Below are 25,895 nucleotides of genomic sequence, written 5' to 3'. Positions count from 1 at the left end.
AAGGGACTCTGAACACCCCAATATCATGGTTCAAAGGCATCAATTCTTTCGTGCTCAGCTTTCTTTATAGTCTAACTTGCAAATCCATACATGACTACTAGAAAAACCATAGCTTTGACTAGTCAGACCTTTGTTGGCAAAGTAATGTCTCTGCTTTTTAATATGCCATCTAGGTTGGTCATAACTTTTTTTTCCAAGGAGTAAGCGTCTTTTAATTTCATGGCTGCAGTCACCATCTGCAGTGACTTTGGAGCCCCCAAAAATAAAGTCTGACACTGTTTCCACTGTTTCCCCATCTATTTCCCATGAAGTGATGGGACCGGATGCCATGATCTTCATTTTCTGAATGTTGAGCTTTAAGCCAACTTTTTCACTCTCCTCTTTCACTCTCATCAAGAGGCTTTTTAGCTCCTCTTCACGTTCTACCATAAGAGTGGTGTCATCTGCATATCTAGATTATTGGTATTTCTCCCAGCAATCCTGATTCCAACTTGTGCTTCATCCAGTCCAGGATTTCTCATGAGGTACTGTGCATATAAGTTAAATAAGCAGGGTGACAATATACAGCCTTGAGGTACTCTTTTCCTGATTTTGAACCAATCTGTTGTTCCATGTTGAGTTCTGACTGTTGCTTCCTGACCTGCATACAGATTTCTCAGGAGACAGGTCACGTTGTCTGGTATTCCCATCTCTTTAAGAATTTTCTACAGTTTGTTGTGAACTAGACTTCACACCAAATTTCTCTTAAGAACAAATGCCCAACAGAAAGTGACATCCTGTACAAATTATCGCGATTAGTGAAACTGGAGCCTCCACCTCCATATTTAATTAACAGCAAGACATTAATTTCATGACTTTCTCATATTTTTATGGCATAAATTTAGCAGTCACAGGGAGGTTGCAGTCATATGTCAACTTGACTAAGCCACGAAGTACCCAGATATTTGGTTAAACTTTATTCTAATTGAGTCTGTAAGGGTGTTTCTGAATGAGAGTAACATTTGAATTGGTAGACTTAATAAAACAGATTGTTCCATCCCCTAAATGTGGGTGAAAGTGAAAGTCACTCAGTCCTGTCTGACACTTTGCAACCTCATGGACTATACAGTTCATGGAATTCTCTAGGTTAGAATACTGGAGTTGGTATCCTTTTGCTTCTCCAGGGGATCTTCCCAAACCAAGGATCGAATCCAGGTCTCCCACATTGCAGGCAGCTTCTTTACCAGCTGAGCCACCAGGAATTTCCCTAAATATGGGCAGGCCTCATCTAACCTATTGAAGACCTGAATAGGACAGAAAGCTCAGTGAGGAAGAATTCACTCTCTGTGCTTGACTGTCTTCAAGTTAGGACATCTGTCTTCTCTTTCCTCCAGACTTGGATTCAACTTGGAATTTACACAATCAATTTTCTTAGTTCTCAAACTTTGGTCTTTGACTAGAATTACATCGGCTGGGTTTCTAGCTTGACAACTCAAATCCTAGAACATCTTAGCCTCCATAATCTTGTGAGCCAATTCCTTTTAATAAATCTCCCTTGCTCAGTCTATTTACCTATCTATCATGTATCCCTCAGTTCTGTTTGACTAATATGTCCCTGATGAAGTTTCTCAGTAATGAAAAAGTAAAGCTGAGTATTTGATTTTGCAGATGTAAAAATTGGTCTCACATGTTCTAAGTCACAAGGTCTGTATGGCTACTATGTGAAACTCTATGGAACAATTGCTGATTTAACTACAACAGGGGCCATGCAATCTTTTGGTATTTTAATTATACTCCATGATCCTTTGAGGGTTTTCCCAGCTGGTGCAGTGGCGAATAATCTGCCTGCCAATGCAGGAGACACAAGAGAGTTGGGTTCAATCCTTGGGTCAGGAAGATCCTCTGGAGGAGAAAATGGCAACCCACTCCAGTATTCTTGCCTGAAAAACACCATGGATAGAGAAGCCTGGTGGGCTACAGTTCATGGGGTCACAGAGTCGGACATGACTGAGTGACTGCGCATACACATACGATCCTTTGAAGACTGTCTGCAGTGCTTCCATAGTCATCTATGTGAAATATTGTAAACTTCTAATATTGCAGTTCTAGAAAACAGACCCAGTTTAAAATGATTAATTACTGTCTTCTTCCCTCTTTACTTATTTTCAGGGTCTTTTTGATTGCACTGTATAGTCCAAAGATCATTTGCCATAAAAATAATTTTTCCAACCTGCAAGTCATTCATGCTTTGGCTATAATTCAGTCTTTAACCTCCTCCTCTGATAAAGTAGTTTTATAAATCTCTCTTGCAAATCATCCCTACCTTACATATATGCCTCAGAAATAATGATATGTTTAAAAACCATTGCAGTCTCCACAAATGAAATGGAGTTCTACATTTGTAAGGAGGTGGGCATTAGTGAGAACTTCAGCTTTTCTCACTATGATAACATTACATTATCTCCAAGTCTGTGATTATTTATTGAAGCTTATTATGTGCCAAAACACTATTTCTATGACCGTTACATTGGTTTTATATTAACTCATTGATATATCGTTTGTTTTGCTAAGACATTCATTCAAATTAAATGTTTATTTGAGGTTTGTCTTAAAACTTTTAGAAATGTTAACAAATGGTACACATTCTTGAATTCACATTCAGCAGATGTTATCTTGCTGTGATTTATTGAAATCAAAAAGAAAAATATAAGAAAGGAATTCCATATGTTCTTCAAGTTCCCTTGAACATAATATAGCTTTTGCACCTGTGCATAAAATCTTTACTCCATTCTTTATCATGAAAGCTAGATAATTAATATTGAAAATAGTTTCCTCTCAATATATGATTAAAAGCAAATTCATGTAGAAAAGTATTTTCAAAACAAGAGAAAGGATTATTATTATAGAAAGTAATAAGTAGCCTAGTAATTTTTGCTAAAATTAGCAAAAATATATACATGAAAGAGTTTATTGAAAGTTGTTGAATAGTAGCATACTTGAATATTTTAAAACAGGTGGAAGATTGATTTCCATTTATAGGCTTAAATTAGAAAATGTATTTTTATGTGCTTCTTTTCTTTCCCTTAATATCATTTTTTTTCTCTCTTACCTATCTCTTGTTTCCCAAAATATACTTAATTCCTTGGAGAAGGGAAATAGACAAGAAAAAGGAATGAGGGCTTAGTCTTATTTCATTTTTCAGACGCTTTTGTGTGCTGTAGATTAAATGTTAGTACTCTCTATCCAAAGAAACTCTGTGAAAGGAAGTGGCTGTATAAGTAGTGATTTTTATTCCTCGATTAAATACATCAAGTTTTCAATACCATGGACCATATTCTATTTCTTTCTTTCTTTTATAAAGTAATTAATTTATTTGGTTGTGCTTGGTCTCAGTTGTGGCACTCAGGATCTTCAATCTTTGTTGTGGCATGTTCACACTCAGTTGCAACATGTGGTATCTAATTCCCTGTCCAAGGATTGAACCCAAGTGCCCTGCATTGGCACCACAGACTCTTAATCACTGGACCATCAGGGATGTCCCACCATAGACCATATTTCTTAAAAAAAAAAAAGACATTTTTACCAGTATTAAAAAAAATCACATTATATGGGAAATTTTTTAAAAATTAAAAATAAATGTCCAAACCAAACAAAGACAAACACATAGATATAATAGAGTCATGATAACTAAAGGAAAAAGGGGCTAGAGAAAAATTGGTAAAGGAGGTCAATGGTATGGTGATGGATAGAAACTAAACTTTAGATGGTGAGCACACTGTAGTAATTACAAAAATGAAAATATCATACACATAGAATATATAATGTTATAAACCAAAAAAAAAAAAAGATTGTAAACTGCTAATATACTCAACTCCTTGAGGGCAAGGACAATGTCTTCACAGAATATGAATTTAATAAATGTTTATAATTAAGACATTATCTGGATAATCGATGGAACTGGAATGGTGACTATGGACTAGAAGTAGTAATGTGTCAGTGTTTTCTGATTTTTGATGGCTGTATTGTTATGTGGAAAATATTCTTATCTTTCAAAAATACACATTAAAGTATTGATATTTGGGGATAAGAAGGATTCTTTTTAGTAACACCACAAATGGTTTAGAGAAAAAGCTTGTATAATTTTTATATTTTTGTGTTTGAAATTATTTCTGTGTCAAAATAAACCTTCCCTGGTTAAAAAAAAAAATACATAAGAAACTGTAAAAAAAAAAAAACCAAATGTGCAGAAAATATTCTTAACTATATATGGAATCTCTCTTGTTATGCTTCATCATGGAGACCATCTGTGCCTTTAGATCTACCAAAATGATTCTGAGAAAAACAGATGTTCAAAAATGCATATATTAAATGGAAAGAGATGATATAGTCACAATGAAATGTGAAAGAATAGCACAGAGCTAAAAATTAAATCAGGAAAGCAAAAACTAAAATTGGATAGATTCAGATATTTCCCCATTGTGAGAAAAAATTTTCAACGTGTTGTCATTCCATCGTGTTCGACTCTTAGGACTCCATGGACTGTAGCCCGTCAGGCTCCTGTGTCCCTGGAATTTCCCAGGCAAAAAAGTCTCATTAATTCCCACTTGTTTACTAATTTATTTTGCATTTTATTTTTTTAAGATCTCCTTCATTTTTTAAAAATAGTTATAGAATTATAATTATTTAAAAAAAAACATATATTCAGGGCAGAACTGACCTACAAGAAAAGATGGCCAGAACCTGTACTATATATTTTAAAAGCATTATCTCTTATAATCCTCAACACAACTTTCTAACATTATTATTTTGTCTTATATTTACTTTATAAGCTTTATAATAGGCTAAGAGAGCTTCTATCTCCTATCGTATTTCTAATAGGTGGTATATAAAAAGTATAACACAGATTACTTGGCTTCAAAGAGTTAATTCTCAAGCACTGTGAAATACATTGTTTCAGAAATTTCATAATTTGCTACTAAGAAACTTTTGAGAAAAAGGGGAAATGAAAGAGGAAAGGGAAAGTCAATCAGTCATGTCTGTCCCTTTGCGACCCCATGGTCTACACAGTATTTTTCAGGCCAGAGCACTGGAGTGGGTAGCCATTCCCTTCTCCAGGGGATCTTCTCAACCCAGGGATCCAACCCAGGTCTCTTGCATTGCAGGTGGATTCTTTACCAGCTAAGCCACAAGGGAAGCCCAAAAATACTGGGGTGGGTAGCCTATCCCTTTTCCAGTGGATCTTCTGGACCCAGGAATTGAACCAGGGTCTCCTGCATTGCAGGTGGATTTTTTACCAAATGAGCTATGAGGGAAACCCAATGAAAGAGGAAGTAAATATAATTTGGCACATAACAGAGCCAAAATATACATTAAACTGAAATGATACAATTTGGATGATTCATTCCATCAAATATAGCTTATGTTTAGCCCAAAGAAAAGATAATTTTGAGATATTTTACATAACGACAAAAAAAATTAATTTAGTTCATGCCTGCATTTTAGAAAATTTGTTCTCAGCAAGCAAGCAAATTATTCAATAAGTTCCTAAATTTCCCATTTCAGCATGCTAACATTTTCATTAGCAATCCAATGTGTATTACTCATGCATTGGAGAAGGAAATGGCAGCCCACTCCAGTGTTCTTGTCTGGAGAATCTCAGGGACGGGGCAGCCTGGTGGGCTGCCGTCTATGGGGTTACAGAGAGTCGGACACGACGGAAGCGACTTAGCAGCAGCAGCAGCAGTGGGTTCCATAATGTCTTAAAAAAGCATGTCAGTACATGCTCAAGGGGCAAAGAGAAGAAGGAAGAAAATATACCCAATCATTGAAATTTGTATTTTCATCAATTTTTTTTAAACAGATCAGTGTTTTATAAATCACTAATAAAAATGCTGAGTCCAGGTTTGATAAGGAATAGGATATTCATGGGGTAGTGAAGAGTCGTACATGACTGAGCAGCTTCACTTTCACTTTTCACTTTCATGCACTAGAGAAGGAAATGGCAAACCACTCCAATGTTCTTGCCTGGAGAATCCCAGGGATGGGGGAGCCTGGTGGGCTGCTGTCTATGGGGTCACACAGAGTCGGACAGACTGAAGTGACTTAGTAGCAGATAAAATATGGATTTGAGTTAACAGTAATGCTTCACTGTTGGCTCACAAGTTGTTAAAATATGTACCATACCAATGAAACACATTAAGGATAGAGGAAAATGGATGTGGGTTTATATGGAACTTCACTACTTCTATTAAAATGTTACTTAGGTCTTAATATTTCTTATGTTGTTTACATAAATGATAGAAAATATGAACATAAACAGACCATTGCCATAATCATTTGTATTTAACTAAGTCCAAGAGTTAAACATATCATTTATTATGAAAATATTTTAAAGATAAAATTTTATATTACATTTAGTTCTTATAAATATTTAATATACATTTGAACCAACTGTTAACCAAAATATAAGATAGAAAAAGAGTGAGAAAAGAGAGAAAGAACAAAAGAGAGAGAGAGGTTCCCACTCTTTTCTACGATTTAATTTGGCTGAAGTTCAGCTTTTAGCTCCTGCTGATGGGTTTGATCACTAAAATGTTTTTAACCACACACAAAAACCTTAAGGGAAAAAGTCATTTCAGAGTCTATTTTCAAAAAAAAATTAGTGATTTCATTAACCTAATGGGTATTGTTGAAAGGCACAATAATGCTGTGTTAGAAAGAGATATAACAGCATTTAAAGTAAAATTTCTATCAGCTACCATGAAGTACTCTTCACATGATATGTCTACTAATCTAGAAGTAGTTGGTATGTGCTCATCACTACATTATTTTTTATAATTCATATGAATGTATGTGTTCTATAAAAGCTATATATATATTCCTCTTTTGACTGTTCAAATCTGATACCTCAATGCCATCTTATATTCCGTCTTATATTCTATAGTTACTATATTCTATAGTTACTATGTCACAAATAAGATATTTTACAGCACCCATCATGGTGCATTAAATGGGGTTTTCAAGATTATTAACCTCACAAAGTTTGGAGAAAATATAAGAGAGAATCTTTGGTGATGTGAAGCTGAAAAAATATACCTTAAGGAAAGTGCCCATCAGTGAACAGAATGAAGTTTAGAACTATATTTGTTAGTCTCAGTATTTCATGGGATTCAGCCCTATTCATATTTTTTTTTATTTTTCTGCTACACTATTTTTTCCTTAGTTTAAAAAATATTGAGTACTAGCAATATAGTTAGAATGCATATGAGATGTATAATTATTATCTCAAACATCACAAAAACAAAAATAAAATTTTACAAAATATTCCAACCAAAAAACATTGCATAATGAAAATATTCAAGTGTACTTTCCCTTGAGAATTCAATTGTGGGAAGCATGAATGGGTAAAAACAGAGATTGCTGGATATAATTAGAAAGTTCACTGCCATTGCCATTGTTACCATTCAGTGAGTGCCTAGAACACACCTAGAACCATTGGTTCTACTTAACATCTTTGTATCCTTTCATCTTCAATAAGTGATCAATAAATGAAATTAATATTATATTTTTCCAGTGAGGAAACTAAGTGTATTAGAAATCAATCAATTTTCTGTGATTGTGCAGAGAGGAAGTGGTCACACTATATCAGAACCTAGGTTATAGTGAATCAAAGGCTTTGTGCCTTTCTCTTAGAACTCTACCTAGGACTTCCCTGATGGTCCAGCATTTAACAATCTGTCTGACAGTGTGGGGGGCACAGGCTCAATTCTCATCTGGGAAGATTCCACATACTGCAGGTCAGCTAGCCCGTGTCACAACTATGAACCTGTGTGCCCTGGGATCCATGCTCTGAAACAAGAGAAGCAACTTCAATGAGAAGTCTAAACACCACAACTAGAGAACAGCCCTAGCTTGTGGCAACTAGACAAAGCCTGTGCACAGTGGTGAAGATCCAGGGCAGCAAAAAATAAAAATAAATAATAAATTAGTAATAATACTATTCAGTTTAATGGTTGTATTTATCCCCCATTCTTTCTTCATGTCTCTGAGCACTATCATTCTTTTGCCTGATGTATTTATAAAATATAGTGGCCAAACACTCAGTTTTGGAATGAAGCTGCCTCTGTTTCTCACTTAGATCTGCCACTTATTAGCAGTGAAATCTTAGGCAAATTAATAAATGCTTCTCTGTCCCAGTATTTCCTCATTTTATTGTGCAAAATGAAAAAAATAAAATAATTTGAGTTTGTGTGTAGGTTTAAGTAAGTTTTAAACAAGATGTTTCATGGAAAAACTTAGCACTCATAAATGATAATTGTTAGAGTGAATCTATCATTATCATTGTAATCTGATCTAATTCCAGTCAACATCAGGATATATGAGGCCACTAAACTAGCAAGAAGGTCTATGCAGAAGCCTGTGAGCAAATTTTAGATAAGAACAAATTTTAATGTGTCAAGTTACTTACTAATGAGTAATAGCTAAAATTCAGAGAAGAAAAATAAATATTAAAATTACTCAAAACTTAAAGCTTATAGATATTTAAACTGTTAACCAGGACATAACTTTGTGATATAACTGTAATGTCAATAGTTATGAAACAACTTGATTGTTCCTGAAAAACAAGATTATTTCCACTCCTAACCTTTACTTTCCTAAATTATAAGTGGCATTTTAAATTTAGATTTATGAAATATCCTTTAGTTTCCTGTTCTTAAGAACTTAGAGAGCTTGACCAAACACAATTTATTAAATTGACTGGGATTCTCTTAGGACCCTTTACATTTGAACTTCATAACTCTGCGCAGAAAAACCGTATTGAGGAAAATGAAGACATTTGGTTAAAGGGGAGTCATATTAATACTATTTAATATAACTTAGCTTTGCTGGGACACAAAAACTAAGGTAAATGTTAAGTAGTGTAACAGTCATATACAAATTAAAACATAATTTCTCCCTAGAGTTATGAAAAAAGGGATTATAATTCACATAAATACATAACTTCCCCCTAGGGCTATGTAAAATGTACTGTAATTCACATAGCTCATATTTACCAAGGTTTTTTTTTTTTTTTTTTTAATCTGGGCTTCTTTTTCTGTCATCATCACTTTGTTAGCCTATATAATTAATCATAATAATCTGGAAAACTTTTACTCCTTCCTTAAAACACTTTATCATGTATAAGCTTCTTCTCAAATTTAACTCAAAACACACACTCACACACACATACACACATACACATATGAGTGTCCTTGGTGACTCAGCCAGTAAAGAATCCACCCCACAATGAAGGAGATGCAGGTTTGGTCCCTGATCAAGAAGATCCCCTGGAGAAGGAAATGGCAACCCATTCTAGTATTCTTGCCTAGAAAATCCCATGGACAGAGGAGCCTGGCAGGCTAAAGTCCGTGGGGTTGCAAAGAGTCAGACACAGCTTAGAGACTAAACCACCACCACCACACATAAATATGTGCGCTTTAAATCTTTGTATCACTTATTTAAGCCTGGTATTAAACACACACATAAACACATGTAAATATAATATCGGGTTTAAATAAGTGATATAGAGATAACTCATTTCAGATTGTATTTTAAAATTATTTACAAAATATGCAAGTAACAGCATGGAGAAGGAAATGGCAACCCACTTCAGTATTGGGCTATATATAGTCCACAGGGTCGCAAAGTGTCAGACATGACTTAGTGACTAAACAACATACAAGTAACATGTTGTACACTAAAATCTGTGGGCTTTTTATTTTTTTCTTTTCTACTTTAAGATTTATTACAATATTCATTAAACCACATGAGGTAGGTGTCCTAATATTTTCATTTCTAGTTTTCACATGAGGAAACTGAAACACAGAGAAATGTTTATTTTTTCAAGATAAATGCAATTAAAAATGGTAAGCCAGCTCTAACATAGTTGGACAGTTGAGTTGTCTCAGATTTTGACTATTATGGAAATATTGTCAGTGAGTATTCTTGTACATGTTACTTGGTGAACATACATACCACAAGAGCAGAATTGCTTAGTCATAAGATATCTTTTTGTTTATCTTTTGTAGAAACTACAAACACATCTCCAAAGTAATTGTCCAAATTTACTCCTTTACCAACAATGTATAGAAGTTGTGTTTACTCTGTATCTTTACCAAGATGTGGAATTGTACTTCTTTTCAATTAAAATTTCAATTTAATTTAGAGTAAACTGATATAATTGAAGGTGCTATGATCAGGGAATGACTTGTTACAATTTGCTTCTTGTTTGTTACAATTTGCTTCTTTGTTACAGTTTTATTAAAAAATTAATACTGACTTTGTCTTCAGATTTGCTAAGCTCATTTATTAATTATAATAATCTACATGTAAATGCTATTGGGTTTCTACATATGCAATAATACTAGTTAGGAATAATGAGAGTTTTATATGTCATTTTCAGAATAAGTGTGAAGTTTCTAATTTAATTCTGTGATCTTATTGATTATAAGCTCAACTGCATCATGATTAGAAAACATACTCTGTGTAATTTCAGTCATTGGGAGTATGTTGACACTTCCTTTATAGCTTAACATTTGGTAAATTCTTGCAAACGCTTCATGTGACTGGAAAGAATTAATTCCGCAGTTGTTAGGTATAGTGTTCCTTCCATAAGAACTTACCAGGTCAGTGGTGCTAATACCATAGCTCAAGTATATTTTCTTACTGCTATTTTTCCCTTATCTATTTCGTGAATCACTGGGAGTGGTTTTACATTAAGTATCTATTGCTACCAAAATAAATTAATGCAAATTTAGTAGCTTAAATTAGTATTCATTTGTTATTTCACAGCTAAGTTAGAAGTTGAAGGCAGGTTTCAACAAGTTAAAATCAAAGTATTGGTAGGGCTGGATTCTTTTCTGGAGACTCTGGAAATAAGTTCAGTTCTCAGCTCTTTCTTATGGAGGGCTTCATTAGTCATTAAAACCAGCAAAGGTGGCTTAATTTCTTCTTACTCTTTGATTCTCTTTGATCTCAACTCTCCTTTCTGTTTCATATTTTTCACTACATCCTCTTCCTTTGACACTCCAGTCACAGAAATTTCTCTCCTTTGAAGAGCTTGTATGATTAGATTAGGCCCACCAGAATAATCCAGCATAATCTACTGATTAGCATCCATAACCTTAACCATATCTATAAAGTTCTTTTGCCTGAGATTAGGATAAGGACATCTTTGAGTGACTAATGTTCTACCTACCACAGGTTTTAAATGTGTTTTTAAATTATCTCTAAGATAAGAGATTTTTCTTTTCTCCTTTAATTCTTTCGGTATCCACTTGGTAATTGCTGAGGCCATGTTATGAAGTGAAATTGTATTCACAATTGCTACAAGTGTCTGGTAGATTGAACCCTCATCATTGTGAAAAGTTCCTTTTATTCTCTATATATTCAAATTTTTATTTTTTATCTTTCCTTGTTAGTTCTTCAATGTCTTTTTGTAGATATATTTATTTATTTAATGATTTATTTTCCTCTTATTTATTAATTTGTCTCTTTTATTGTTTATTTATATCTCCTTGCCTCTTCTAGTTATCTTCAAGAGAATAATTAGTCCCATATACCTAGTCTCCCTCAATCAGAAACAGAGGATTTATATTTTGCATGACTGGAAATAATAGAGATTATGTGAATCTAAACCTCCTCAAACAGCCATGTAGTACTGCCTCTGTATATAGGGGGACAAGAGTCCAAAAGCAATATTATAGAAACATATTGAAGAATGTTAAGTAAGAAAAGAGAAAAGATGTGCAATTTCCTTATATATTTTATGTGTTATCTTTTAATTACATATAATAATATATGTTTAAATATCTTTTTAGGAGGAAAATTTTATTTTTGCTAACTCATGGTCAATAATTCTTACAAATTAGCTATCCACATCATGTTTTTTCTTTTTCTTTTTCATCGGAGAACTGAACAGGCATGATGGTGCCTTTCAGGATCTGATCTGAAGTGTGTTTTTCAGTTTCACGTCATTCCTTAATTCTGTTCTTTCTTAATTTAAGCTTATTGTGCAGAACTCCATATAGTTAATTTAGTGGCAATCCAGAAATAAGGACTACTAATTTAAGCAAAAACTGATAGAAACAGTTCACTAAATAAATTCAAAACGCCATCAAGAGACAATAGTACTGATAACAGACATGAAGTGTGCATTTTTGACTAGTATAAGACCACAATATAAACACTGCAATAATACAGCAGCATGGATTTTTACTTAAAAGGTTTTTTTTTATAGAATATGAATTGCCATTTTTCTAGGTCAAAAATAGTTGAACACTGGCAAATTCCTTGAGTCCAACCTTTCAATTATATCTGAACTGTATTTCTCTGAGTTCCTAGACACTTAAAGAAATACAGTTCAGAAGCTTTATATATATAATTAATTCATGAACAACATGAGTTTGAATTGTATGGGTCTACTTTTATGCAGATTTTTTCAACAGTAAATACTAGAGTACTACAAAATACATGCTTCTTTTCTTCCTTTCTCCTTTCCTTTCTCTTTCTTTCTTTCTTAACTGTATACCATCTACCTCTCAAGAGAAATGCAAGAAAACATTCTTCCAGAAAGTACCAACAAATTATCTGCAATAAATCACAGCATGTCACAGATGCAAAGTACATTTAGGGTGATAGTCAAGGTGATAAAAAGAACAAATTAATATTGACTAAAAATATTGCCCTGTCTGTAAAGAGATTATTAAAGACCAGGACAAATATAACCTTTCTATTACCCTGAGATTAATTCTTCACAAGCATAAGAAAACATGTTTGCCTTGATTTGTCCTTGTTTACTTTTATTATGTCAAAAGGAATGTTTAGAAATGGGATGCATGTGTTATCAAAGACGTCACTGCCAGAAAATATTTATCTTCCAGAAATTACTTAAGAATGATCAGCAACAATTAGACTGTACAATTTGTTCTTCAAACCAGCCAGACTAATTAGTTAATGACACAATTGTCCAAAATTAATTAAGAGTCTCCAATTACCCAGAGAGAGAGAGAAAAAAAAAACAACAACTTTCAATATCTTATGTCTCACAAAAAAAGAATTTAAAACCTTTGTAGGCAATTCATGTGCTGTTCCAGGTCTCAATTTTCTCACAGTGAATAAGGAGAGTGACTAATCAGGACCTTAAGACACTTTTATAAATCTGTGATGATGACTTTATAACTGTCATTTGGACTTTAATGAAGTGTAAAATATTTTGACACCAACAGTCTCTTAAACCTCAAATGGCTTTATTTTTAGTTTTAGAAAAACATTTAGATCATTCTAATCATAATTAACTTAATTGTATGTTTTGTACTGAAAGAAGAAACAGCATGGAAAATATCTTGCAATCTTTCATAGAGTAAAATCAGTTCAGTTCAGTGGCTCAGTCGTGCCCGACTCTTTGTGACCCCATGAATCGCAGCATGCCAGGCCTCCCTGTCCATCACCATCTCCCGGAGTTCACTCAGACTCCCATCCATCGAGTCAGTGATGCCATCCAGCCATCTCATCCTCTGTCGTCCCCTTCTCCTCCTGCCCCCAATCCCTCCCAGCATCAGAGTCTTTTACAGTGAGTCAACTCTTCACATGAGGTGGCCAAAGTACTGGAGTTTCAGCTTTAACATCATTCCTTCCAAAGAAATCCCAGGGTTGATCTCCTTCAGAATGGACTGGTTGGATCTCCTTGCAGTCCAAGGGACTCTCAAGAGTCTTCCCCAGCACCACAGTTCAAAAGCATCAATTCTTCGGTGCTCAGCCTTCTTCACAGTCCAATTCTCACATCCATACATGACTACTGGAAAAAAACGTAGCCTTGACTAGACAGACCTTAGTTGGCAAAGTAATGTCTCTGCTTTTGAATATACTATCTATGTTGCTCATAACTTTTCTTCCAAGGAGTAAGCATCTTTTAATTTCATGGCTGCAGTCACCATCTGCAGTGATTTTGGAGCCCAAGAAAATAAAGTCTGACACTGTTTCCCCATCTATTTGCCATGAAGTGATGGGACAGGATTCCATGATCTTCGTTTACTGAATGTTGAGCTTTAAGCCAACTTTTTCACTCTCCACTTTCACTTTCATCAAGAGGCTTTTTAGTTCCTCTTCAATTTCTGCCATAAGGGTGGTGTCATCTGCATATCTGAGGTTATTGATATTTCTCCTGGCCATCTTGATTCCAGCTTGTGTTTCTTCCAGTCCAGTGTTTCTCATGATGTACTCTGCATAGAAGTTAAATAAGCAGGGTGACAATATACAACCTTGACGTACTCCTTTTCCTATGTCCAGTTCTAACTGTTGCTTTCTGGCCTGCATAAAGATTTCTCAAGAGGCAGGTCAGGTAGTCTGGTATTCCCATCACTTTCAGAATTTTCCACAGTTGATTGTGATCCACACAGTCAAAGGCTTTGCATAGTCAATAAGGCAGAAATAGATGTTTTTCTGGAACTCTCTTGCTTTTTCCATGATCCAGCGGATGCTGGCAATTTGATCCCTGGTTCCTCTGCCTTTCCTAAATCTAGCTTGAACATCAGGAGTTCACAGTTCACGTATTGCTGAAGCCTGGCTTGGAGAATTTTGAGCATTACTTTACTAGCACATGAGATGAGTGCAATTGTGCGGTAGTTTGAGCATTCTTTGGCATTGCTTTCTTTGGGACTGGAATGAAAACTGACCTTTTCCAGTCCTGTGGCCACTGCTAAGTTTTCCAAATTTGTTGGCATATTGAGTGCAGCACTTTCACAGCATCATCTTTCAGGATTTGAAATAGCTCAACTGGAATTCCATCACCTCCACTAGCTTTGTTTGTAGTGATTCTTTCTAAGGCCTACTTGACTTCACATTCCAGGATGGCTGGCTCTAGATGAGTGATCACACCATCGTGATTATCCGGGTCGTGAATATCTTTTTTGTACAGTTCTTCTGTGTATCCTTGCCATCATTTCTTAATATTTATCGAGCCCATCTTTGCATGAAATGTTCCCCTGGTATCTCTAATTTTCTTGAAGAGATCTCTAGTCCTTCCCATTCTGTTCTTTTCCTCTATTTCTTTGCATTGATCACTGAAGAAGGCTTTCTTATCTCTTCTTGCTATTCTTTGGAACTCTGCATTCAGATGCTTATATCTTTCCATTTCTCCTTGGCTTTTCACTTCTGTTCTTTTCACAGCTATTTGTAAGGCCTCCCCAGACAGCCATTTTGCTTTTTTGCATTTCTTTTCCATGGGGATGGTCTTGATCCCTGTCTCCTGTACAATGTCACGAACCTCTCCAAAATACATTTTATTTAATTTTATTTTACAGGTAGCACTGTAGTTGCAGTATATACATATATATATATATATATATATATATATATATATGCACACATATACATACATACATATAAATATATATTGGTATATATAAAGTTGTAATATATTTGCCCTGATGAAGAGTAAATATATAGATAAAGATACATAGATAAACTCATTCAAGACAATTAAACTAAAAATTATTCAAAAATAAGATGAGAAAAATAGCTAAATTTCATTTTTTTAATAATTATGCTTTGGTGTTTAAATAAACTCTATATTGTTTACAAGAAAATTGATATGAGAGAGTACAAACAAAATCAGTGAAGGAAAATGTTAATTCCACGTGTTCCACAGAAACAAACCTTAGAAAATCTGACCATAGTATCAGTGTGATAGGATTGTCTCAATTGGTTTTGGGAAACATATTGAGAGAAAAACATAATTAGGCTGTTTTGGATAGAAATCTTACCTCTCCAAATAATATTTAAGATAAAATGTTTAATGTTTCTACAAATTGTATCATTCTAATTGCATTTAACCAGATGACATAGGAGTTTAGAATTTGGAGAAACTGAAGATCAATGACTGTGTATAGCTCGGGATGAGTACAGAAATAGGAAATGGAAATCGGTCATGAGTTAAACTTTAAAAAATGAATAAAACTTGGAGACTTGCAATGTATGGAGGATTACCTTCTAAGTAAATTGAACAGTGTGAGTAAAGCCAAAGAAATGAGTATATTTGTAAGATATGACGAAGTTAATCTGAACAGAATGTGTATTATCAGAGAGAAACTGAACTTAAGAATACATTGACAAAAGATCACATAATAGAAGGCTTTGAAAGTCAGCTGGTGGAGACAGATGATCTTTATCTTGATAATAATGAGAAATCATGCAATTTTTGAAAAGGAGAATGACACAATTAAAATAGTATTGGAAAAGTTAGTTTTTAGCAAGGTGCCAAAAAAAAAAATTTTTTTGAGTTGGGGTAGAAGTAGCCAAATTACATAGAATACTTTGAGTGCAAATTGAACTTTATAAATTTTGTTTTAGAAAATAAAGACATGTATCCAAGAACAGTTAAATATGGTACAAGACCGGATTTTAAAATTAGGCCTGTTGCCTAAGATAATTTATATTTCAGTTTATATTCAAACAAAACTAGCACTCAAACAAAGTAAAAGCTCATTCAAAAAGTATAGTTTAGATGCTAAAATAAAATGCTAAATAATTATTATGCAACATGATTAGTTACATTAATTAGCATTTGTCTGTTTTAGCAGAAATCTGTTAAGTAAAAGGTAGCTCAAAAAGGTTGAGCATTGACTGACAGGTAGCTTTGCCTGTTAAACTTTTAAAAGCTTATTTTTTAAGGCAATAAAATCTAGAAATTCTCAGATTATGAAAAATATCTTTTAAATTGTGGGGAACAGAAGCACCTTGAAGTCAACAAGACACATTTTAAATAATTTCAAAAATAATATAGAAGTTATGGGCACAATGCTGTTTTAATGCTCGAAGTGTACTGATTTCCTCTTATAAAGTAGACACGTATTTTTAAGATTAAAAAAAAAGACATCATGGAATATGATTTGCTAAAATAGAGGCTATTTAAAATGTAGTTCATTTTTTGTGTCTAAATTACACATAATATATATTAGAGATACTTTAGAAACATTTTATAATTTAATGGAATCCCCCCAAATTAGTATAATAGTCACCATTTAAAAAAACAAGTTGGCTTATGGATTTTGGCTCAAAAGGAAAACAAAGTAAACAACAAATGACAAAAAAAAAGAATGTTCTAGTGGTAAAGAACCTGCTTGTCAATGAAGGAGACATAAAGATGTGGATCTGACCCTAGAGTTGGGAAGATACCTGGAGAAGGGCACAGCAACCCATTCCAGTATTCTTGCCTGGAGAATCCCGTGGACATAGGAGGCTGGTGGGCTACAGTATATAGGGTTGCAAAAGTCAGACACGACTGAGATGACTTAGCACAGCACAATAAAATCAGTGATACTACTTTTTAAATATTTTTTAGATAATTTGATGAGCATTTTTATAATAACTTAGTTTTTAATTATATTTATTTTTATTATTTTTATTTTTTTTAAATTTTACTTTATTTTACTTTACAATACTGTATGTCTAGGTTTGATGCAGGATATATTTAATTATTTTTAATGTGCCAAAACTTGATTTTAAAATTGAGGAAATGACTTTAAATTAATAAAATCTTAAATATGTATTTTCTTCTAGTACTTTACAGCTACTGCCTCAGAGATACAACGGAAAAAAATTAGTCTGTCTTATTTTACAATAAGAATACTGCTGCTGCTGCTGCTGCCGCTAAGTTGCTTGAGTCATATGCGACTCTGTGTGACCCCATAGATGGCAGCCTACCAGGCTCCCCAGTCCCTGGGATTCTCCAGGCAAGAACACCGGAGTGGGTTGCCATTTCCTCCTCCAATGCATGAAAGCGAAAAGTGAAAGTGAAGTCACTCAGTCATGTCTGACAATAAGAATAGCTGCTGATAAACCTTAGCAACCATGTATGTATATAGATTCAGACATTAAATTGTCCAAGATGATACAAATATCAATATTTTGGTCATTATTATAAATAATTATTTTTTTCTGTATCAAAGTAAATTCCTAAAACCATATTAGAAGTCATTTAGACCTTATTCTTCTAAAGTACTATTTTTGAAATGTTTTCTTGGTATTTCAAAAGTTTATTATTTTATTATTACAGAGGGATGATTTCAAAATATTTATAATATGCAGTCAGTTACATATATTGATAAAAAGGAAACAGAGAAAAGTGGAAAGAAACTGACCTCATTTACTGTGGCATAGTAGCTTTCATGCTTGAATGTGGGTGAGTTGTCATTTCTGTCTCTCACCACAATTCGAACTTCATGGTAGATAACAGTGCCCACTTTTTTGTTGATGCACTGAACTTGCACCACGATAGAGTGTATATTCATTGGAGGCTGCAACACAGAAATTGCATCTTTTTAAAAAACAATTGAAACTGAAGTCTCTCATTATTGTCAAAGTACTTATTTAATAAAATCTTCTATACTTATTTACTTTTAAATTATAATAATCTATAAAAATTGATCCATTTCATACTATTTTATGGATGAAAAGACAATCATGATTACTTCATTGTTCAATTAAAAAAAATAGGATCTCAGGTAGCATTCTGTTCACAATTAGAGGACTAGCAATGAACACAATCACAAACGTAATGGCTGAGATTTGCTGGGATGCCACAAATTTGGGCCTTTAAAAAGGTCAAAGAAGCAATGACATAAGCTTCTAATTTATAAAAGTAATGTGTAAATGATAATATACATAGAGTAGAGAGATTATAAAATTTGCATTTATTTATATTTTTCTAAAATATTAAATTCATATCTGATATAAGTTCATATCTGATATAAACCAAAATTAGATAACCAAAAGAAGAGAATCCATTCACAACCCAAATTTATTAAATCTATACAGTTAAAGTTTATTTTTAATCTTTTCTTCTCTCCAAAAATAATTTGTCTTATATGCACACACACATATGAGATGATCATCCCATGTTCATGCTTGCAAATATAGATTTACTATAGCAGTTGGATGTATACTACTATGAATCTATAGTATGTGTTCCATTATAAATCTATAGCTCACTTGGTCTAAGTAAAAACTTAAAATGATATGTTTACTTTTGTTAGTTTTTGTCATTTTAAGCATTTCAATAAACATTTTAAACATAAATTTTAAACATAAAACATTTTAAACATAAACATTTTAAACATAAACACAGACGCTAATTTGTCTAATTATCTTATGATACAATTCTACAAAGAGAGAATTTTCATCAAGGAGGCACTTATCACTCAGGTGCTGACAAAGGGCTTGTAGGAGTATGATACACACCTGCATCTCTGACTCTAGATATACAAAGTAATGACACAAAATATTTCTTTGTCATTTTTAAAATCTTTTTTGAGTTTATAAAATTATCTTTGCATATAATTTTATTAGTGTGATCTATTCTGACCACCTTGTTTAGAATGCCATGCCTCCAATCTGCTCTTTCCTCTCAACTTCCCCTCTATTTATTTATTCTTTTTACTGCTTTCTTCATGCACCACATGGCATATTATACATTTTATATATTTGTTGTAGTTTGTCTCTCTTTACTGTATTGGAAGTTTCATAAAGCTGGGGATGCTATTTTGGTCATGACTTAATCTCTCTACACAGTAACTAGCACTGTGCCTAGAACGCATGGCTGAGTACTATCGGAGTTGTACCACTTTGCTTGTAGTCGTAGTTCCATAACCTATGAATTATATGATCTAGATGCAAAGTCTCTCTGTGCTCAGTCTGTTCATCTCTAAAAATGAAAATAACAATAAATGCTGATATGATAGAATTATCATAATAATTATCAATAAGTATTATACGAACTTATCCTGTGCTAGGAACATAGTAACACATAAAATGCAAACTAGCTTTTACTTAAACTAAATTTCCAAAAATGTAAAAATCAAAAGAATCTATAAAATACAAACAGATCATCCTGGATTATAAAACAATATACTAAATATTTGGATTAAAACCAATTTAAAGATATAGCAGGCTTCTTAGGTGGCACTGTGGTAAAGAACCATCTGCCAATGCAGGAGACTTAGAGATGTGAGTTCAATTCTGGGTCGGGAAGATCCCCTAGAAAATGGCATGGCAACCCATTCCAGTATTTTTTCCAAGAGAAAAATGGAGAGAGGAGCCTGGTGGGCTACAGCCCATAGGACTGCAAAGAGCTGGACTGACTGAATCAACTTAGCATGCATTCACAGAAAGATATAGCAATAATTACCAGAAGCTAGAATTGGTTCATTAAAAATATCACATTTATAATGAGAAGAACATTGTAGAAACTATACCAAACCTGAAAAAAACATTGTTTAATATCAAGATATTTTTATGGCCAATAAAGAGAAAGGCAGTCGAATTGTATTGTACCTCATTGAATAATTGCATCTAGAAAGAGTAACTAGAAGAATCATTATCATATGGAGGAAGGTCTCTAATGAAGTGCCACACAGCTTTGAATTCTAATCTAATGTCTTCTCTAATTCACTTTTTTAAAAAAAATTTTGGCTGTACCACACATCATATGGGATATGAATTTCCCAACCAGAGATGGAATACATCCCCCCTGCAGTGGAAGTGCAGAGCCTAACCTCTGACCACCAGGGAAGTCCCTCCAATTCACTTTAAACCACTAACATATATAAAGGTACTAAAGTCATGTGTATAAAAATCTGTGAATACCATGAATACCACAAGCCCAGAAGGATACATAACACATTTAATGATACAAAACAAAGTTCAAAATCATTTTAGTGAGTCAATAATAAGTTTCAAAATGCTAAATTTTTATAATAATTAATCAAAATCACCTTATTTGTATTAGAAAAAAAACTTAATTGCCCAAATATAATAATAAATGGCTACAAACATTAATATGAAAATATAATTATAAAATTTGGATGAGTAAAAGAAGAGTTTACATGCCAACACTAAATAATACAATGCTGAATAATAATACAAATTACTTCATATGCGTTAATAATTGATAAAGGGATAGGCGGATTACAATAAGCACCATTTTAAGGTGCTTATATAGGTGCCTAAAATAGGATGTGAAGTCTAGTTACACTGAGAATGTGTGATAAAACTCAAAATGTCTAAACTAAAAATCACAAGATTAATCAGACATCTGAATGGTTGTTATGAAAAGATCAATTAGTTTATTCATTGTAGTCTCAGTGGGCAGAAATAAGAATAATAAGACCCAGAGAGATGTTGTGGGGAGGGAGGTGGGAGGGGGGTTCATGTTTGGGAACGCATGTAAGAATTAAAGATTTTAAAATTTTAAAAATAAAAAACTAAATTAAAAAAAATAAAGAAAAGAAAAATAATAAAGCTTTGAGCTGAGAAAAAAAAATAAAACTATTACAAAGCATATGTTTCCAGTGTAAGCAGAGATTTTCTAACAATCCAAAGTGGGACAGAAAAGAATGAACTATCCAAAATGTCAAGCCACATCACTGAAAATCAGCACACTAGAGGTTAAAACATAACTTAAAAGACTAGATCTGAGAAATTTTCTGGAAAGAATTTGAATTAGATGATCTCCATCTTTACAGGGGGTTATAGTTTTACAGTATTTATCTTCATAGACTTTTTAAGAAAAATCCTGTCTAATTCAATTGTAAAATAAATAACAGAATAAATAGTTGTACTATTAGCCTCTCTGACAAACCTCTGGAAGACAATCAGGTGACATTTATGCTCTAAAGTTATTTATCTTGTAAACATTGCAAATGAGACCTATAAACCATTCCATATCAGAAAGGTCATAATCTTTGCAAGAGGAGAATCAAATGCAGTGTGCTGAGCCCCCAGTTAGTCCTGCTAAGTGCCCATAAATTAGAAATAATCAGGTCACCTGGAACTCTTGTCACTAACAACTTTAGTTCCCTATGCAACTGTTAGTAGCATAGATAGAACTTGGCTTGAAATAAATTCCAACCATAATGGATCATGATGAAGGCAAGAATTCCCTGTGGCTAATATATAACACTCATTGTGATCTCACATTGGAATAGATTCTATTCTGCTATATAAGATGGTCATAAAAATTCCAAGTACAGTTCCACCAAGCCTATTAGGAGAGTCAAGGGGCTCCAACAAACTTAGGAATGTTAGGGAAATTCTGGTTTATTTCTAATAACTGGTGGCAAAAATAAGTCATGGCAATTCTATCTTCTCTGATTCTCTTAATTTGCTTCATTCATGAAACAAATCAGAAAAAATAATGTATATAAATTGTTTGAGGGTAATTATTTAGAGTGATTACCATCATATTTCCCTAGACATGCAAACTATTTTCCGAATTTAAAAACAATTGTTTAGTATGGTGTGAAATTGAAAGGCATTCAGTCATGTCCAACTCTTTGTGAACCGATGGATTACAAAGTTCATGGAATTCTCCAGGCAAGAATACTGGAGTGGATAGTCATTCCCTTCTCCAGGGGAACTTTCCGACCCAGGTCCACTTTAAATGTATACTTGCATATCCATATTTTGGTATACATGTGTGAATATATTTTGACATACACAAAGTGCAGAAATGATATGTACAACAGTTGATGAAAATGATCTTTGCAAAGTAAGGTTGAGAGTAAAATGTAAAGGAAGAATTTTTCAAATAAATATGTAAGATTTTTTTCAATTTGAAAAAAAGTGTTATACAGACAGTTAGTTGCAAAATGCAAAGTGAAGCATCTATAAATAATGTATTGATGTGAACAGTGTTGATTATAGCATACATATTCAGTATTTTGGCCACCTCATGTGAAGAGTTGACTCACTGGAAAAGACTCTGATGCTGGGAGGGATTGGGGGCAGAAGGAGAAGGGGACGACAGAGGATGAGATGGCTGGATGGGATCACTGACTATATGGACGTGAATCTGAGTGAACTCTGGGAGTTGGTGATGGACAGGGAGGCCTGGCGTGCTGCGATTCATGGGGTCGCAAAAAGTCAGACAAGACTGAGCAACTAAACTGAACTGATGCAGTCTAAGGAAAAAATGAGATTTTTATACAAACAACAATATTTGGATTATTTAATAATTTAAATGGAAAATAAGTATTTAGCCAACTTGAATAAGAATAGATTTTATTTTTCACAAAGCAAAGGCAAACATTATTCACTCCTCATCGTGATGAAAGGATTTTACCATGATTTTTCTTCCTACGTATATACTACTATTACAAAATTTAAAAAAATCATTACTTCAAAAATTAAACTGGAAGACAGTGAAAAGAAAAGAGATGTAATGTGCTGTAGAAATGTTTTTTAACATAAATGACTGGCCAGAGGTAAAAGTGTACTTTACAAATTTAACTTTCATAATTAATGGCATAATCAAAGAAGTTACCTAAACTAAAAAGTACCCATTTGAAAATGTTATTCAGTTCAGTTGAGTTACTCAGTCGTGTCCGACTCTCTGGGACCCCATGAATTGCAGCACGCCAGGGCTCCCTGTCCATCACCATCTCCCGGAGTTCTCTCAGACTCCCATCCATTGAGTCAGTGATGCCATCCAGCCATCTCATCTTCTGTCGTCCCTTTCTCCTCTTGCCCTAATCCCTCCCAGCATCAGAGTCTTTTCCAGTGAGTCACTCTTCGCACGAGGTGGCCAAAGTACTGGAGGTTCAGCTTTTGCATCAGTCCTTCCAAAGATATCCCAGGGCCGATCTCCTTCAGAATGGACTGGTTGGATCTTCTTGCAGTCCAAGGGACTCTCAAGAGTCTTCTCCAACACCACAGTTCAAAAGCATCAATTCTTCCGCGCTCAGCCTTTTTCACAGTCCAACTCTCACATCCGTACATGACCACTGGAAAAACCATAGCCTTGACTAGACGGACGTTAGTCGGCAAAGTAATGTCTCTGCTTTTGAATATGCTATCTAGGTTGGTCATAACTTTTTTTCCAAGGAATAAGCGTCTTTTAATTTCATGGCTGCAATCGCCAACTGCAGTGATTTTGGAGCCCCCCAAAATAAAGTCTGACACTGTTTCCACTGTTTCCCCATCTATTTGCCATGAAGCGATGGGACTGTTTTCTGAATGTTGAACTTTAAGCCAACTTTTTCACTCTCCACTTTCACTTTCATCAAGAGGCTCTTTAGTTCCTCTTCACATTCTACCATAAGGGTGGTGTCATCTGCATATCTGAGGTTTATTGATATTTCTGCTGCCAATCTTGATTCCAGCTTGTGTTTCTTCCAGTCCAGCGTTTCTCATGATGTAACCTGCATATAAGTTAAAAAAATCAGGCTGAGAATATACAGCCTTGATGTACTCCTTTTTCTATTTGGAGCCAGTCATTGTTCCATGTCCAGTTCTAACTATTGGTTCCTGATCTGCATACAGATTTCTCAAGAAGCAGGTCAGGTCGTTTGGTATTCCCATCTCTCTCAGAATTTTCCACAGTTTATTGTGATCCACACAGTCAAAGGCTTTGGCATAGTCAATAAAGCAGAAATAGATGTTTTTCTGGAACTCTCTTGCTTTTTCCATGATCCAGAGGTGTTGGCAATTTGATCTCTGTTTCCCCTGCCTTTTCTAAAACCAGCTTGAACATCAGGAAGTTCACAGTTCACAGTTCACGTATTGCTGAAGCCTGGCTTGAGAATTTTGAGCATTACTTTACTAGTATGTGAGATGAGTGCCACTGTGCGGTAGTTGGAGCATTCCTTGGCATTGCCTTTCTTTGGGATTGGAATGAAAACTGACCTTTTCCAGTCCTGTGGCCATTGCTGCGTTTTCCAAATTTGCTGGCATATTGAGTGCAGCACTTTCACAGCATCATCTTTCAGGATTTGAAATAGTTCCACTAGAATTCCATCACCTCCACTAGCTTTGTTCATAGTGATGCTTTTGCCTGCTTGACTTCACATTCCAGGATGTCTGGCTCTAAATGAGTGATCACACCGTCATGATTATCTGGGTCGTGAAGATCTTTTTTGTACAGTTTTTCTGTGTATTCTTGCCGCCTCTTCTTAATATCTTCTGCTTCTGTTAGGTCCATGCCATTTTTGACCTTTATAGAGCCCATATTTGCATGAAAAGTTCCCTTGGTATCTCTAATTTTCTTGAAGCGATCTCTAGTCTTTCCCATTCTGTTCTTTTCCTCTATTTCTTTGCATTGATCACTGAAGAAGCCTTTCTTATCTCTTCTGCTATTCTTTGGAACTCTGCATTCAGATGTTTATATTTTTCCTTTTCCCCTTTGTTTTTCACGTCTCTTCTTTTCACAGCTATTTGTAAGGCCTCCCCAGAGAGCCATTTTGCTTTTTGCATTTCTTTTCCATGACATTGGTCAACAAAAACAAGACCAGGAGCTGACTGTGGCTCAGATCATGAACTCCTTATTGCCAAATTCAGACTTAAATTGAAGAAAGTAGGGAAAACTGCTAGACCATTCAGGTATGACCTAAGTCAAATCCCTTACAATTATACACTGGAAGCGAGAAATAGATTTAAGGGCCTAGATCTGATAGATAGAGTGCCTGATGAACTATGGAATGAGGTTTATCACATTGTGCAGGAGACAGGGACCAAGACCATCCCCATGGAAAAGAAAATGTTATTATGCATATGTAATATATAGAAACTTGTAGGTTTTTCACAATCAACTATTAAGAATATTACATTTATTTAATTGTACTTATTTATGCAAAGTTCAACATGCATTAAGATTAATATGAGATAGTCCTTGTACTTAAGCAAATTCTATAAAACTGATATGAGATAAATATAGATAACTATAATGTGAGTTAAAAAAGAATTATGAAGGAGTTCCATGACAGTCCAGCGGTTAGGACTCAGTGCTTACTGCTGTGGTCCAAGTTCAATCCCTGGCCAGGGAACTAAAATCCTGAGAGCCTCATTGTGTGACAAAAAAATAAATAAATAAAAGAAGAATAAGAAAG

General features: G+C 34.2%; 1 protein-coding gene across 1 annotated transcript in view; it reads right to left on the bottom strand.

The window, feature by feature from the left end:
- The window catches only part of PCDH15 (protocadherin related 15), a 1,094,267-nt gene that overhangs the window by 555,646 nt on the left and 512,726 nt on the right, over positions 1 to 25,895 (bottom strand). Inside the window, exon 5 of the mRNA XM_060404607.1 lies at positions 18,156 to 18,311. Coding sequence (XP_060260590.1) covers positions 18,156 to 18,311 — 156 coding nt within the window. The remainder of the gene's footprint in view (positions 1 to 18,155; positions 18,312 to 25,895) is intronic.

Source organism: Ovis aries, chromosome 22, assembly GCF_016772045.2.
Source record: "Ovis aries strain OAR_USU_Benz2616 breed Rambouillet chromosome 22, ARS-UI_Ramb_v3.0, whole genome shotgun sequence".
In the NCBI taxonomy this organism is placed as follows: Eukaryota; Metazoa; Chordata; class Mammalia; order Artiodactyla; family Bovidae; genus Ovis; species Ovis aries.
The sequence above is the reverse complement of the archived record's forward strand: the minus strand, read 5'-3'. Positions and strand labels throughout refer to the sequence as shown.